The sequence below is a fragment of the Thermobia domestica genome, chromosome 7 (genome assembly GCF_964235325.1).
Source record: "Thermobia domestica chromosome 7, izTheDome1.hap1.1, whole genome shotgun sequence".
NCBI classification, from domain to species: Eukaryota; Metazoa; Arthropoda; class Insecta; order Zygentoma; family Lepismatidae; genus Thermobia; species Thermobia domestica.
The window spans coordinates 61236094-61254547 of NC_137460.1; the positions used below are offsets into that span (position 1 = coordinate 61236094).

Consider the following 18454-nt stretch of genomic DNA (forward strand, 5'->3'; position numbering starts at 1 on the left):
ACCTTAAATCTTTTGCTCTAGCTTATCTTTCTTTCTTTCTCTAACTATCTTCCCCACATTATTTCTTTCTTGTCTAATAGTCTTTCCCAAGACATTCCCCTCCCGGATGGGGGGCATATTACGTACAGAACTGTACTTTGAATTGCGAGAGACCATTGTACATGTGTTATCTTCTGCTGCCAGCAAACTAGAAAAACATAAATTGGTGGTTTCTCCTTGCCTTCCACGTCGCAGATTCCCAGCCCTTATTGTCGCTCTGACTTCGCCTGCACTAATGTCCAAGTTGGCGTATCAATCACTATGATTTTCGTACCAATAATTAGCATAAATGCTCGCTATTATTAGAATTTTAGCCGATGTTCTTTGATATAATTTTGGTGATTATTAATGTAAAATGGCTATATCTGCGCTTTACATGTGTCCGTCACTGAATTTGTAGATGTGCCTATACTGGTGTCTCCGACTCTACATGTATGACCACATTGCTGTATATCTATTTTGTATATTTGAAAACAAAGAAAGCACATCTTAGTTTATTTACAGTGGAAATCCGAACTCTGCTAGTCATAACAACTCGTGAATTAAGACGATCTTAACGAACTCTCGCCGTTTCAACCGGACCTGCTATGACAAAGTATTTATTAAACTGAGACCATCCTACGTTGCCTTAACAAGTGAAATCCTCAGGGAAAGGGATGTGTTTTAAGTGCATATACTACTTGTACATAATATTAGATTAATTGTGTGTACTACAGTAAAGCCAAAATAAATAAATGATAAGGTTGTATTTTATTCTTTATTCTCCTTACCTTGTTCATCTTTATCCTGCTGTTTTTCTTGTACAAAAGCCATCCGATACACATTCCAATCAAATAGGGACTGATTCTTGACCATGGCTTAGCGTAAACAAGGTCGAAATTAGCCAATTGTTCCTCTAAACTGAAACAAACAAAATGCACAGTTTATTACGGAATGCACAATTTGTTCTGTTATTTTTTTTTTTTTTAAGCACAGATCATGAAATAAGAATTGTTTCCTAATAAGTTCAAAGTTTGATATGTCTTGGATTTACCATTCTTACAGAATTGAGAGAACATTTCGTGAGAAACAAATTTAGATTTCAAAATCAGGTAGGTCAAGTCTCACTAGAAAGTATGTAATTGTTTTAAATAGTTTTCCTAGGACTGACAAAATTTTGTATTAATATCTATATATATACTGCATTAGACCAAAAATATGCCACATTTGAAAAAAAAACTAAAATTCATGAAAAAAAAACACCATCTGAATGTAAGGGATCATAATACTGCAAATTAATGATGCGTTAAAATATCAAATAATACTTTTAACAAAGCAGATACTTCCATATATCTAGGGCCAATGTTAACAGACCAAACCCATATCCACGAAAAATTAAATGTCGACTGAAAGCAAGAAATTGTTATTATTCTGTTCAAAATATTTTGTCATCACGAATTCTGTCGAGGAATTTGAAGCTTAAAATATATAAAACGATAATCATGGCTATTGTGCTGTATGAATGCAAAACATGGTCGTTTACTCTGAGGGAAGAACGCAGACTGAAGTATATGAGAATAACATCTTGAGATGAATATTCGGACCCTAGAGGAACGGGAATGAGGAATGGCGGAAACTTCATAACGAGGGACTGCATAATTTATACCGTTTACCAAACATTGTTAGGGTCATCACGTCTAGGAGACTCAGGTGGGCAGGTCATGTAGCCAGAATGGAAAAAAGTAGGAACAGTTTCAAAGTTTTAACTGGAAGTCCAATCGGAAAACGACTATTAGGGGGACCTAGACGCAGATGGAAGTACAGTATTAAGATGGATCTCGCAGAGGTAGGAATACAAAGAAGAAACTGAATCCAGTTGGCTAAGGATAGAAGTCAGTGGAGAGTTTTTGTGAACGCGATATTGAACCTACGGGTTACATAGACCATAGAGTTAGTTAGTTAGAACGTGAGAGAGACCGTGAACTTGATTCGTGGAAAATTTTGATTTTATTTTACCAATTAAGAGGACTGTGGCGAATACATATCAATTTTTATGCTTTCGTGTCAGCATGTTTCATGAACATTCCTCCATCATCACTGAAAGTAATTTTGTGAAAGGTTAAAGAATGTGCCCTAGCATCGCGTCAGTACTTAGCGAGAAACTTTGAGCGTCCATCTATCTCGATTCTAACAGTTGGCGTATATGTCATTGCTATTTGAGATGCCTCATGTCTAGTATTTAGAATACCATCTACATTCCACAAGGCCTCAGAGTGATGTGGGGAGACGGGTCATATAACATTTCACAATTTAAATCTGGATGAAAGTTTACTGTCATTTACATAAAGATCGTAAATGATTGTAGAATCCCAATTCTTACTTTAAAGAAACCTTACTTCACAATTCACCAGCCCGTTATCCAAAGGGATGTAGAAACAACATTAATAGCGCATGTAATGGGCCTTACAAGCACCAGGAAAAAACTCTTACTGGTTAGATATCTCTTAGACACCTGTTGATAGGTGAACAGACGGACAGAGTTATTCTATAAGTCCATATTTAATATATAATCTTGTTTGCAAATCTAAAACACCAACAGCACTAACAAGAAGAAATTAGTATATTTTACCTACCTCACTAAACCCCAAACTTCACTCAATCTCGAATTTGTATCTCGTCTACCTTACACGTACTTCTTCCTAATCCCAACTCTCACTTACTTATCTTACATCAATCATTAGCGCCTCAAATTCAATCTTAGTAATGACCTCCAACATGACAATAGGGTTAGCGTACGCGTCTTCTGCTCGTAAGAACTAAGTACTATATGAAATTTTTAAGTTTTACGTCCCACTGTTGTGCTGGCTAGATTAAGGGAGACAGTGATGATCAGAAATGAATGAAATGGTGGAATGAAGAAAGTGGGAGGAAACGGGAGAACCCCGAGAAAATCCAATCACACAGTATTTGTCCACCACAAAGCTTACTTGACACGAGCATAGATCGAACCAAGAACCCCATGCACTATAGGTAACGTTCTACCACTGAGCCACCGCGCGCCACCTCGAGTACTAAAGTGTTGGTAATACAGTATATGGTAATAACTTGGTAATAATATTGTATATGGTAAAAGTCTGAACATCAATAAATTCTATTCTCAGAAAGCATCAACATATAATTTAAACATTTTTTTTAAATAAAGGAGTGAAATGTAAAAACTGTCACTCCCTAGGTTTATTTTATGGTGTCAAACGCCAATAGCATCAAGTCTGACTGTAACTTCCTATTGTTTACTTCCTGTACTTGTTATTTTAAAGCGAAAAACAAATTTATTTTGTTGTCGAGTGGGGGGAAATGAATTTCATTACAGTAGACCTACAAACTATAGGGACCCAATCTTTAAAGAATCAGAAAAATGATGGATATACTGCTTCCCAGGGATAAAAGTAGATCTGAAAAGTTAGTGGGATGCATGACTTCACGCCGTTCCCCGTACCTATTTTTACTCATTGTAATTTTTAGAAAGTGGGGGACGCCATAGATATTTTCTTGGAAGTGGGCGGACAACGTCCTCCCGCGTTCTCCATCACTTTTACCTCTGTTGCTTCCGGTTTCAATTAGAGAAAATGGGGTGCAAATAAAACATGTTCTCAAGAAACCATTTCTTGCTATTTCCTGTGGTTTTCTGCTCTATGATATTTCAAACTAAAACAGAAGCGGTTATATGTACCACTTCCGGTTTGATAAGGAATAAGGTTTGAGACAAAATCTAGTATGGCGATGTTTGAATCAATAAAGAAAAACTTTTTTCGGTAGATTTTTCTTCTAATACGTTTAACAATTATCATTGAACTATTAGAAAAATGTTTTATCTTTTTTTTTTAATTTTCGCAATCAACTGTCTTTCTTATGTCGAATTTATTGGCATTTATTTTTTATATATGTATTTTTTTGGACACAGACTTCGTTATACGCGAATTGCAGTTAAATTTAAATACTTGATGAAACAATTGAACATCAAAACATGCAACAAATTAACGTAATAAATAATTATTTATATATAAAATATAATTGTAATTTTTTCTAAAAAATAATTGTTATATTGTCCAGAATAAATGATAAGTGTTCTGGAAAATACGTATATAAAATAAATATATCTTGAAATTAAAATTAGATTTGTAATGGAACCCTGAACGCAACTCATTTTCAGACTGTGGAAGAGGTGAAGCAGAAAACGCCAGCGGTACTGTAAACGGTAACACCTGAAGATTTCCACAACTGCTTCCAACAATAGATACTTCGTATGGAAGCGTGCATAGAGAGCAGGGGCGGATCCAGGACCGACTTTTGGAGGGGCGGTGGGTTGTCATACTTTTAAGGGCTCCAAACTTTGGGATGGGTTTTATTTATATATATAAAATAAGAAAGTTTCCTCTTCTGGGTGAAGGGGCAATTGCCCCGATCGTCCCTTCCCCCTGGATCCGCCCCTGATAGAGAGGGGAGCAGAGTATGTTGAAGTAAGTCTTTTTTAATTTGTAAGTTTATGACATTAACCCGTACTTTTGGCACCAGTCCCGTTATTTTTGTAGCCAGACCTTGTATGTATATAACATGTATTTAATATACCATATTTGATACGTATGTATTTTATAACATGATCTAAGTTCATTTACCTTGGTTTCTGGTTATAAATATAGGCACTATAAGCAGTTCCAACGGAAGATCCTACAAGAATTAAAGGTATAAGTGCTGCAGCTACAGCGAAGTTGCTGAAAGAAGAGCAAAATAGATGTTTATTCTTAACAAAGTCATAGAAAATACATTTTACAATAGTACACTAACAGAATGAAGAATGACGTTAACATTTATCTCAAAATTGTAACAGGTTTTGAGTACTACAGTACTAGCCCAAGCCTATCTTCATAATGAAGAAGGACATTAACATTTATCTCAAAATTGTAACAGGTTTTGAGTACTACAGTACTAGCCCAAGCCTATCTTCATAATGAAGAAGGACATTAACATTTATCTCAAAATTGTAACAGGTTTTGAGTACTACAGTACTAGCCCAAGCCTATCTTCATAATGAAGAAGGACATTAACATTTATCTCAAAATTGTAACAGGTTTTGAGTACTACAGTACTAGCCCAAGCCTATCTTCATAATGAAGAAGGACATTAACATTTATCTCAAAATTGTAACAGGTTTTGAGTATTACAATACTAGCCCAAGCCTATCTTCATAATGAAGAAGGACATTAACATTTATCTCAAAATTGTAACAGGTTTTGAGTACTACAGTACTAGCCCAAGCCTATCTTCATAATGAAGAAGGACATTAACATTTATCTCAAAATTGTAACAGGTTTTGAGTACTACAGTACTAGCCCAAGCCTATCTTCATAATGAAGAAGGACATTAACATTTATCTCAAAATTGTAACAGGTTTTGAGTACTACAGTACTAGCCCAAGCCTATCTTCATAATGAAGAAGGACATTAACATTTATCTCAAAATTGTAACAGGTTTTGAGTATTACAATACTAGCCCAAGCCTATCTTCATAATGAAGAAGGACATTAACATTTATCTCAAAATTGTAACAGGTTTTGAGTACTACAGTACTAGCCCAAGCCTATCTTCATAATGAAGAAGGACATTAACATTTATCTCAAAATTGTAACAGGTTTTGAGTACTACAGTACTAGCCTAAGCCTATCTTCATAATGAAGAAGGACATTAACATTTATCTCAAAATTGTAACAGGTTTTGAGTACTACAGTACTAGCCCAAGCCTATCTTCATAATGAAGAAGGACATTAACATTTATCTCAAAATTGTAACAGGTTTTGAGTACTACAGTACTAGCCCAAGCCTATCTTCATAATGAAGAAGGACATTAACATTTATCTCAAAATTGTAACAGGTTTTGAGTACTACAGTACTAGCAAAGCCTATCTTCATAATGAAGAATTATATTAACATTTATCTCAAAATTGTAACAGGTTTTGAGCACTGCAGTACTAGCAAAGTCTATTTTTATAATGAACATACATTCTTTTTAAAAATCCGTTTTCTCTTGATAAGGTTGCAGAAAAAGAAATATAAACATTCGTGCCAAACTACAATATTGCCAGTTAACAGAGAGGATACCTATATAAACTTTAGTAAAATTATAATTAAAGTAAAAATGTTCATAAAGTCTATTTATCAGTTTTGAACAGTCATTGAAGTTATTTTAGATAATGTATCCTGTAACTGATGTAGAGAGTCGCATAGCCTCATGTTGTACGTGCTCTACTAGATGATACATTTACATTCCATAGGATTAGAACCAATATTTTAATTGAGAAATTTCTATCTCTGTTTCCAATGTCACATTCCTTTCAACCCTGATAAATAATTAAGGCTAGTGCTCACTTTACCTGAAAGATTAGTACTTAGGCCGTGTCCAAAAGATACAAGTGTGCATTCGAAGTACGCTTATTTCCGGAACTGACGTCACCAAGTGTGCGTCAAAAGGTCCAAGTTCACAAGTCTGCGAGTGCATAGTACGTAGTGTGCGAGGATGTACACTACGTTAGCACACTTGCGTACTTAAGATGGGAGTTCTTCGTCGTAGGAAGAACAATAATGTCAAAGTGACTTAATAAAATTTTAAAAGACATATATTTAATATTTTTGTTGAGGTGAATATATTTGTGGGTGATCTAATAATAGTTTACTTGATAAATATACAAATTAGTGATTTTACAAGTGGAATATAAAAATGTTACGCAAATAACAAACGTATTTACGTTGTGTTCTTTGAGTATGCAATAGACTTTAAAATAGTATAGGGAAAGCAACCAAATAGTTTCTTTAATAATGCTATAAATTCAATTGTGTTTAAATATTACATGGTTTATGTAGGTTAATTGAAATAATTATACTATCGGTAATGGAGCTATTTGCACGTAAATGACAAATTTTAATGGCGTATGAATTAAAATGTTAAGCTCTATCATAGAATAATGAATACCTAGCTTATTCGTTTCTCTATACCTACAGCTGCAGCTGCAAATATTAATTCGTAGGTAGATAGGCCTAATTTCTAGTTTTGATTCTAAGCAAATTCCTTTCAAAGCTACCAAATATACCAATTACCATACATTTTGCATTTTTGACAGCTGCCAAAAAATGAAATACAGATCAAAAATGTATTTCTCCACATTTATCAAAGATTTCACAAATTCCTCTTGGTAAGTCTTTACTTTGGCTTTTTTTTTTTTTTTTATCGATTCAGCGATTTGATCTTTCGGTTCCGGTTTTGTGAACTTGCCTGTTAGCTCATATATATATATATATATATATATATATATATATATATATATATATATATATATATATATATATATATATATATATATATATATATATATATATATATAAAGTTAGTAACTAGGCTCCTTTCTATACCAAAGTTTAATATTTAACACGCATATTATGCCGAGCGAGCGTTAGCGAGTGAAGGCAGGTTAGAGGCTCGCAGGGGATGTTCTTTTCAGTCTTGGTTACGAATCGGTTCATTGAACGATTCATTGAATGAAATGGTCAAAGTAAAGACTTGCCTTCCTTTTATTTTATATAATCCCATTACGGTGCCCATTATGAATTGATTATGAACAAATAATTCCTTCCGTATAGTTGAACAATGAGAGCCACTACATTGCATACCGTATTTTTTCATAAAATCGTCTCTTAATTTTCATAAAATTCTTATTAGATTAATAGTAGCTTTTTAGGATTATATTTCGACGAGGCAATTTGTTTCGTTACTGAGTAACCATTTTCGTAGTGGGAAGCATGTAGGAGAGACAGCGGGTATATTTCAAGAAAGATGTAGGGCGCCAAAAGCATATTGAAGTGCACACAAATGTTGAAGTGCATACAATGTACAGAACTCATTCAAGCGGGCTTATAAGATAGTAATCTTTTATTTTTTTAACATATTATTTTAATTAGGGTTATCCACCTTGAGTACAAGTGATCCTTATAAATTGGTATTTCATAGTGACATAATAGCTTTTTCCTGTAAATTTTGGTCCTCATGTTGTTCAACTCCACCATTTCTTTCCTTGTCATCCTCTTAAGTGTTAACTTTTGGTGTAGATTAAGAATATGGAGACACTGTTTTGAAGATTTACGGGTAAAATCTATATATTCACAAAGAAAGAGTAACATATAAGGAACTTCAACATTAGCACAATATGGTAGAAATAGTCTAATCAGTATGCCTTTAACTGAAGCAATACAGTAGGCCTATAACGACGACAATTATAGTGTCATTGTTGTGTATTTACCGTACATAAAGGAATTATACTCAATATGAACTCTCTCCCAAAGTAGTTACGAGCCACATTATTGTAAATAGCGCTCCCTTCGGTGTCCTAACGCTCTTGCAAATTGCCTACTTTCACCTGCAATAAAATTCCTAAGCTACTTTGCATCAGTGTCATCAGCGCCCTAACCACCAGTGCTACTTTTCTTCCGGGGGATTAATAAATATTTCCTCGCGCAAGCATGCCTAATAAAATAGAACATTGCCATAGTTTAGTGGTTTTCATGCTGATAAATATTTGCAGATAGGGCAAAGCTGAAGCTCTTGGCATACATGAAAGAAACCCTTAAGTCGTTTTATTGTTACCCCATATTGTCAATCTGTACGATATTTTATCTTTAATATAACTGGAAAGTCATTCATCTAAAAAAAAAAAAAAAAAAAAAAAAGCATGTTAATTTTTTCTAGTACTCGAAATTCTCCCTTCTTTTGTTATCAATGTTCAACATTCCACCAGGATGAGGCGCTGTAAACAAGTGTGGATCAAAAGCTAATTTGACAAAGTGTACACTATTTAGTGTGCACTCCATTTGTAGACTTCGAGTGTGCATCCTCGAAGTGTGCACTATGCGCTTTTGGACACGGCCTTACTTATGTTTCGTTTTCTTTTTAACCTTTCTCAGATCTATAACAGATCTCACTTTTAAAACAGAACTTGGGCTGCAGTACTAGAGTAAATCTATTGCAGGCTTTTTCAACCTATTTCACATTACCAACTCCCTTTTATCATATATTTTTACTAGCGACTCACATAAGTGATTTTCGGTTTTGATTAAATAACCATGTTTTTTTTTATTTTATGAGAGTTTATAATAGGCTAAATTTGACAATAAATACGGCAATAAAAATGTCTATCGAAATGAGAATTTCACAGTAATCTATAAAAAATATATTTTTCGGCTACTAGATCTTAATTAGATCAATCTTTTCCATTCTCTCTTTGTGACCGTCATATGTATTCCTCTCGCAATCCTCTAGGGGTTTCTACACAGAGGTTGAGAAACCTCGGTTTAGAGAATCTTTCTTTCCGGATTTGTACATCTATGTGCTAGCCCGTGTGTGACAGAACTCTATGTTCAAGGGCTGTCGAAAATGTATCCGGCCATGGTTCCGAGAGACCAATACACTCAGCTGGTGTTTTCGTCGTTCTAATCTTCAAACTAGTTCCTTCTTGCTTCCACACACCGAGTTCAGTGGTCTTTTCACTGCTTGAAACAGGCCTCGAACCCTTCATCGGGAAGTGATGCAAAAACAGCCGTCGCCTTGCTCTACATATTCTCTGGGGTCGAAAGATATTTTCTTTCTGGTACCTTTCCATTTTTGGGAACAGAAGCAAGTCTCATGAGATTGTACCCGGAGAGTAAAAAGCTTGACGAACTGTTGAAACGTTGTGCTCTGTCGAATCAGACAATCACGTGAGCCGCATGGATGGAATCATTAGCCAGGTGCAGAGTTCCAGTCTTTTAAAGACAACTTCAATAAACATACACCAGTTTAGAATGCACAAAACTCTATATTTTACAATATTAATGTATTTTGCTGCACCATTCAAAATTATGCATCTAACAAATATGGTGACACTCACAATTATATATTATAAACATCTCCTTGACAACTACTAACATCACATAACAACGCACAAACAAAATATCTATATTCACCTACTAATATTTTCTTCTTCTTCTATGGATAGTACTCAAGCACGGCTGCCCTGATCACAACCAAACACTATAATCAATAAACACTATATAATGTTATCGTTGTAAAAGTGTGTCAAGTAGACAACGAAAGATGTCTAAAGAGCACTCCTATATTCTTGTATGTCCTTCCTCTACATACTCATGATGCACATTGCCACAGCAATCGCAGAACGCGATCAACATTCGATTTTGCTAGGTAGCTGGCGAACATTTCTGGGACTTTCCGAACCTTATCAGGCCTCGACGAGGCCTGGTATATCAGATCCTATCCGTACACCCACGTCTTCATGAATTTAGACCCAATACAAATCCACAGAAGAGGACCCAACATAACCAGTTTTTCTACAACAGCAGACGCAAGCAACAGTAACACCACCTGCAGACGAAAGACATGATGAAACCCTATTCCACGATGCAAAGTGTGACCAACCTGCACCATGTAGTTTTCCAAAGAAACATAGAAGGTCTGAACACTTTTCAGACAGGCCTCGTATATCGAGTAGGAGAAGGTGCCAGGTTTTTTCTATTTTCAACGAAGAACAATAAATTCCTGTATTACAAAATTCATTACAGAACAGCGTGTTGTAAAAAACAGTTTTTAAAAACTCTGGTAATCTTTTAAGATAATTTATGAAACTTTTATTGATTTTGTTGAAATCAAAAAAGTAGCTTTTAGATATTTCAATCTTATTGGATTAAAATAAACATCCTGCTATCTCTCCTTCCCTCCCCTCCCCCAACCAGTAGAAACAGTAGGTCCAACAGCGAGAAACGGTTAGCCAGCCAACTGCCAGCATTAGTCCTACGTTGCAATTGGTTGCTTTGCCGAGATTACCAACCAATCATCTATAAAAGAAGAAAAATTGAGATTGGGTGTGCGAGGTAGAAATTGTTGGATAAATGACGGCAGATTGTTGATTGACCAACAAACACACTTTAAACTACATTTGGCCAATGTACTTCTTTTAACATTATGCAATTAGTAATTCTCAACCAGTGAAAAAGGGGAAATTACCGGGTTTTAACCTTCTTCGACAATATATTATGCAAAAATATAATAATTTACCATATTAGAATATTTATGTATGCAAAAACCTTGCCCATCCTGAAATGACATGAGCTTTAGAGCTAGAATTCTCCTTTGACGAAATTATGTATCCCATTGTTCCCAACCACGCCTACCGTTAGCCTCCATACAGCCCACCAAGTGTGCTGCTAGATATTTCAAATTTTATCAAATAGGACTTTAGAGGATTTGGATAAATAATCGAATAGAAACGTCTTTAACTTACATTCCCGTGAATAATATTTACTATTCGCAATTAATATTAGGTTATCGCATATGAAATGTGCGTTTTCGTGTTGACTAATTTTCTTTATAATGTACCCTGTGTACCTAGGTAGTTTAAAGTTTAACATAAGTAGTTATATTGCCTATATTATTTTATTACTTATGCTTTGCTCTATTCAATTATACGTATATTTTTCAGATTAGGCCAGATATATATTGAAGAAATTCTAAATTATGTATAGACAAGGAAACCCACTAAGGCGTTTGCAAAACTCTACTTGATTTCGTTTTACGGAGTTAATATAAGATCGTCGTCCACAATCACCTCCAATGATGAACTGCATGGTATAAGAAGGATATGAGTGCAAGTGACGGCTAAAAACACATTACTTAGTAGTTAAACTGTGCGACAGTGAAAACAGGAGCTATGGGTAGCTATGGGTATAAAATTAGAAGAAGCCAAAAGTGAATAGTTTACATCTTTCATTTCGGAATAGATATAGTAGATTATTTACATAAAACGACAAAAAGTAGTAGAATTTGAAAATAAACTCAAATTTCTTGTCACTAAACGCGGTTTGGAGGGAGAAAAGAAGCATCCCGGCACGAATCCTTCAGTTTCTTTTTTGATGGGGAAAGTAAATTGTGATTGAGGGAAAAATCACTGTCATCCCTCTGTAGTTTGCACGCTTTGTACAAGGTATGATCAAAAAATACGATGAATGATTTTTGTGTTTAAACAGCAACTACTGATGCTACAACCATTTGATGTAATTTGCCCGATAGCCTGAGCCTTTAAGTCAGGCAGCGTCAAATTCGAAAACGTTCTGACTTGTCAGTCAGCATCCAGAACCGCTATAATGAGGTTGTGTTTACCATGTCTGTCGCGCATCGTGGATTTCGAACAACGCGTGAACATTAAGTTCTGTTTCAAGTTGCGAAAAAAAAGTGTCAAAAGAACTTATGAAATGTTGAAATTGGTGTATGGTGATATTGCTGTAATTGTGAAGACTGTTTGCAAGTGGTATGAGTGATTTAAAAGCGGAAATGTGTAGATAGAAGACGAGCAACGTTCGGGACTTCCATTAACCTCAAAAACAGGCAACAGAAAAAGTGTCAAACATTAATCCGATGTTCTCGGGATTGCTGCCAGAGTGAGTGTTGCTGTGCTGAGCTTTCGTTACCATACAGCGGCAACATCTTCAGAGCTAACGCTGTATGGTAACGTTGCCGCTGTATGGTAACGAAAGCTCAGCACAGCAACACTCACTCTGGCAGCAATCCCGAGAACATTGGATTAATAGGAGACGCCAGCAAAGCCTCAAGATCATAGTGTCAAACATTGTTTATTCAAACAGACAAATAACTATTAGAGAGCTTAGAAGAACTCAGAACTTAGCATCTCGTACGGGTTCGTACAAAGCATTTTAACTAATACTTTACAAATGAGACGAGTGAGTGCATTTTTTTCCATAGACTTTTAAGTGAGCTTTTCATTCGCGAATTTTTGGCCAGAAAAAAAGTTGTTCCTGTCTGTCCGCATTCACCTTAGTCACCAGATTTAACACCATGCGACTCCTGGCTTTTCCCACAAATTAAATCCGTGCTTAAAGGAAAACTTTTTGACATCATTTCTGACATTAAGAGGGCCACAACGGAGCATCTGAACGCTCTTCCAAAAGATGCCTTCCAGAAATGCTTCCAGACCTGGATTCAACGATGACATAAGTCCATTGCTAGCCAAGGACAGTACTTTGAAAGAGATACAATCAAATTTCATGTAAGCTTATTGCTTTGTTTCTAATAAAATTATTCACCGTATTTTTAGATTACACCTCCTAACCAAATAGAACTGTGAATCTATTTTTTAAAAAAATTTAAGAGTCCCTATCACTGCGAAATTAAAATACCGCTAATTTTACAGTAAATATGTGATATCTTCAAATAGATAAAAGATAATCGGAAAGTGGATCAAGACCTCCCTAGACAATGTTATTTTGCATGACGTACCGTTATCTCGAGTCACCTAGTAGCTTTCCGTTTGCAGTTATTTAGAAACGCGAAAATAAATGCCGATTTTCTAAATGTCTGGAAATCGAAAGCAGATAAATGAGTCATGATAACGGTATCTCAAGCAGAATAATATTGTCTAGGGAGGCCTTGTTCCACTTTTCGATTATCTTTTATCTATTTGAAGATATCACATAATTACTGTAAAATTAGCGGTATTTTAATTTTGCAGTGATGAGGCCTCTTAAGCATAATCCATATTAACCTATCAATCTTCCTTCAAAAAGTATGAATAATTGCTTCTTTAGTTTATTTCATTTTTTAAAAATAAAAACCTAGTGACTACTATGTCAAGAAATCAAATATGTGCACACTAAAGATGTGACCATTTACCACTTGGTTTCCTAATAGCCATTTTACTTTTTTTCTGAATTATCAAAACTCTTTGAAACACAATAGTATTTTTAAAAAATAACAAAATTCATTATAGGTAAGAACAAACCTTTCGTTCGTAAACGTCTCTTAACTTACTTGACAGCCATGATAAGAATAGGAACTCCAAACACAAAGAACTGAGTATCAAGAGCTAAATACCAACTCCATTTCATACACTGCAAATAAAAATAAAACGGTTACTACTTTACAATTTATACAGTGAACAAGAGGAAGAATTTAAAGTACAGTAGAAACCCATTATATGGTGCCTCGAAACAAAACAGAATCGGTAATATTGTAAGTATGAAGCTGTCCTCTGAAATCTACTTGAACTTCCAACTTCTATGCGTGCAGTCTAGTTCAAATTTCCAATACTTTGACACTGAGTTATACGCATAAAGAATTCACTCTTATCTTAATTCTATAAACCGGTCACCCTCCAGTTTATAAATTTTCTAGTTGTGATTAAACTTCCCTGGGTATTAGTGAAGTCAACCAAAAAGAGAAAAAAAACTTATATAATGGAAGGAAAAATGAAATGGTCTTTTTTTAAAAAAAATTAACGTCCCACATTATGCCCTTTAGGCTAAAGGAGACAGATGAATAATGAAAGTGAATAATTGTGAAATTAAAATTTTTGTCTTCCCCTACCGGGAATCGAACCTGGGGCCACGTATACCAAAAGCACACGCATTAGCCGCTTTTCTCAGTAACTCGAATCGCCGAATTTTTCCAGACCCTGTTTTTTTTAAAACCGTTTCCTACTTAACACAAAAGAGACACAAACTCAAAAATATCGAGGACAGTTGACATTTCACATATGCTTTCCCAGCGGCAATCGAACCAAAGCCAGACGCGCTAGTCACTAGACCAGCGAGAAGGGCTAATAGAAGAAAAGTAATGTTTTTATCTTGGCACGCTTCCCGCCTAAAGGATGGATATATCTGTCGGCAACGCATTGTTGCCACACCACACTTCAGTTGCGAGTTACAATACTCTAGGAAACACAGCAAAACGCCACAGCACTCACAAGTCACTGTAACACTCTTGTTCGCGTCTGGCAACTAAGCACTTCAAATACCCGCCAAATAGCAATGACCTCACTTGATAGGCTGGCTGACAACTATCGTCACCTATACGACAAAGCCAATAAGACGGCTATTGGATTAAAACGTTCACGTGAGCGCTAGCAGAAAGTATTTTAAAAGCCAACCAAGTGCACTGGCGGGAAGCGTGCCAAGGTAAAACAAACGTACTCTAAACAGTGGATATCAAAGCAAGCATATTTCGCGGATATATAGGACTACAACAACAGTGAAGAAAGTTTGCATACTTTTGAGTCTTCGGCAAAAGTGATATTGGACTGTGAGGAAGAAATCTCAATTCGGAAGAATAGTGAATTCAATTACTGCTTGTATTAGTGGTTCCCTGCAATGTTGCCAGATTAGGCTACAAGTCTCAGATTGGGTGACTTTTTTAAAAAGTGCGGTTGCTACCAAACTTTCAAATTGAGTGACATGCTACTTTTTGGGCTACTTCGCTTGTTGAGTATTATATTCACAATAAACAGTAGTTTCACTAAATCTAACATATTCAATACTAGTTTAATTCTTGTTTTAGCACTTCTTAATCTCTGGATCCAGTGTTGCCACACTTGGTACAATTGTACCAAATTCAGCCCTTTTTGTCATTCATCGGCCCGTTGGTACCACGCTGACATTTTCAGCCCCTTTTGTCAAAAGTTGGTACAATTCTACCCAATTCAGCACCATTTAACAAATATTGCAGTCTATTATCCTCCTGTGGTCATGAAATAAGCGAGAATAAAGTACAATAATTTATATTTTCATATTTTGTTATACTACACGAACTGGAAGATTATTGATTTGTTCCTCGTTTTATATATTTTTTATATATGGCCATAATGCCGTTTTGATTTATTGGTCACTTTGAAATAGACGCGCGTTTAGTTTCCTTAAAATACATACCGAAGATGATGACTGTTTTCCTTTTAATTTGCGGCCTCTTTTACACTTCTACGTGCGAGAAAAATTTCATCTACTTCCACAGTTGTTCGGAATCCTCCTATTTGGGCATTTTTAAAAAGAGCACTTTCTTGATTTGGACTCTTGGAAGAAAAGGGGGAGTGTTCTAGAACTTTACCTCTTTCAGTTTAGTGTTATAGAGCCATGTATTGCACTGGTATAAAATAATGAATTCAGCCCTTTTTGTTTCAATTTGGTACTATTTTTCAGCCCACTCCAGAGCTAGGCAGGCCTATAACCAGCCCAAAAATTTAGGGAGTGCCCGGCTGAAGTTAGGGGGGCCCGATCCAACCATATTACCATATTATAGTTCATTTGCAAGCCTACCGTGAAAATTTTAGGGGGGGCAGCCAAAATTTAGAGGGGGGCCTGGCCCCCCTAGACCCCCCTGGATACGGGCCTGGAGCTAGGACTGTGGCAATACTGTCCGGATCTAACAACACTAGTCATTGTTGCGGTTTGCACTATTGGAGCATCACTGCTCGTGTCGCTGCCTCAGTCAATGCCTAGGCAAATAGTTTTACGGAGCTGTGTAAACGTGAACTTCGCAAACGTAATTATGCTACTGAATTATCCATATTAACATATTCAGTAAGTGAAGCTACGATAAAAACTTTTAAAATTCATGGTTCTCAGATAAATAATTTAGCAGATTAATTTCAAAAGTGACGAATAACAGTGAAAAAGCGCACTGTAAAACATTGTAAATTCTATTTGAGAGTCCACAAAACTGACTTAAGCAAATGTGTCTCTTCAGAAATCAGAAAGATCGCTTTTTCATACTAAAGTATGTCCTCTAACATCCGCGATACAACGAGTTTTTACTGCAATTTCAAATTGAGTTGTTTCACTGGCATGGATATGAGAAATAATAACTCCTTAGTTGAAATAGTCAAGAAGTCTTTTTTATTGGAATTTAGCTTCAACTTGAAAGTAGGAATGTGGTTATTTTCCTCGATCTTGTATCATTTGACCTAATCCTTGTTTCTCCTAATCAATTGTCTCATATAGTTACGATGGATAAGTGACAAGATTTGTGTCCGTCATTTTATGCGAAATAAGGATAATTCTTTTACTAATCTTCGTTACGACAAAAAATGGTGGACAATTTTTTTTTTTTAAAAAAAAGTGTGAAAATGGAGGAAATTTACAACTTTCTTGGTTTTCTCAAATTGTAACTTTTTAATTGGCCTTTCAATCAATCAGAAGCGAGCATTTACGAACTACATTGTCCCGCCTCATCCGTTTCTAAGGGAAAGTCAACTTTTAATTGATTTTACGCGGGTTTTTTTAATGTCCATCATTTCAGGTGTAACGAGAATTAGACAACACAAGGATTATTATTTCACCGAAAATGCCGGACAAAATCTTACTATAATTTATCCGTCAAAATCATATGTGAAAATTGGCTAGGCAAAACGAAGCGACATATTTCTCTGAGCGGGTTCCATTCTTTTAAATTATCCTGAGTTGTCCCCCACAGAAACAACGTCTACACTTCATACAATCTAAAAGTAAATTAGTTATTGTTTGTCTCTTATTAATTTTGTGAAACGAATGCAGTTGTTTACTGGTCATTGTTCCTATTAAAACCTAAATGCTACATTTAATATATCAAAAGATAGTACATACATTAACTTACCATTTCTTCTACGGGGTAAAAATTGTTGATAAACAAAACATTTCTCCACCAATATTGAGGGCAGTTGTCATGGTTGTCGGTCACTGGTTCAAATACTGAAGTATCATGGGAAGTTTTCGTACTCAGTTCCACAAGAGCAAGGGCAAACAAATATGGAGGTGTCAACCTACAAAACAGTGGTTATATTAAAACAAACAGCACATACAGAAAATTTGTTTATGTGTTTTATCTAGTTTTGTATTTAAAGTAGAAATATTAGTTAGGAAGTTATGGCTGACCGCAGCGGGGTCAAGGAGGGCAATCACCCCCTTGGATTTTCGAAAAGGGTTTGGCTCTTCGAAACACATATCAGCACATATTAGATTTGCTTACTCACACTTTACCGTATGTAATACATTTATTGTAATTAATAAAGTTATTCAATATGCGAAAATAATTATTCTTTCCGATGAAATACTATGTGCATTAAGATTTGTGTATTCGTTTGTGCATCGGTCTTTTACCCCCACACCCAATCCCCCCTTTGAAAAACTCCTGCGGGCGTTTCTGTTGGCCGTTATTGTTTATGAGACAGGAATCTACATTTTAACGTGAGGAATCTAACCAGGAATCATTTATTAAGGATATATACAGTTGATTGGTCCTGAGAATCCGGACCCACCCACCCCAAAAAAATCCTGATTTTTCTGTAAATTTAGCCTAATTTTAAGAGTGATTTTACAAATTTTATTATCCTCATATCGAATTTGGACTCCCCGAAAAGCTTTCCCTGAAATAAATTCCTGCGTACATGTCTGCCATTTATCAATTCGTAAGTTTCAGTTTAGTGTGTTTTAGTAACATTATACTACAGTAATATTCATATCAGAAACTGCTATAATCGGCAATCAAATTACTTTAAAACATATCACGTGCATTGAGATACCCCACACTT

At 35.5% G+C, this 18454-nt stretch overlaps 1 protein-coding gene across 1 annotated transcript in view; it reads right to left on the reverse strand.

Moving 5' to 3' along the window:
- The window catches only part of LOC145690157 (nose resistant to fluoxetine protein 6-like), a 206308-nt gene that overhangs the window by 18442 nt on the left and 169412 nt on the right, over positions 1–18454 (reverse strand). Inside the window, exons 9-12 of the mRNA XM_081764768.1 lie at positions 17521–17686; positions 13930–14009; positions 4692–4787; positions 810–939 (exon numbers count right to left, since the gene is read on the reverse strand). Of these exons, the coding sequence (XP_081620894.1) occupies positions 810–939; positions 4692–4787; positions 13930–14009; positions 17521–17686 (472 nt within the window). The remainder of the gene's footprint in view (positions 1–809; positions 940–4691; positions 4788–13929; positions 14010–17520; positions 17687–18454) is intronic.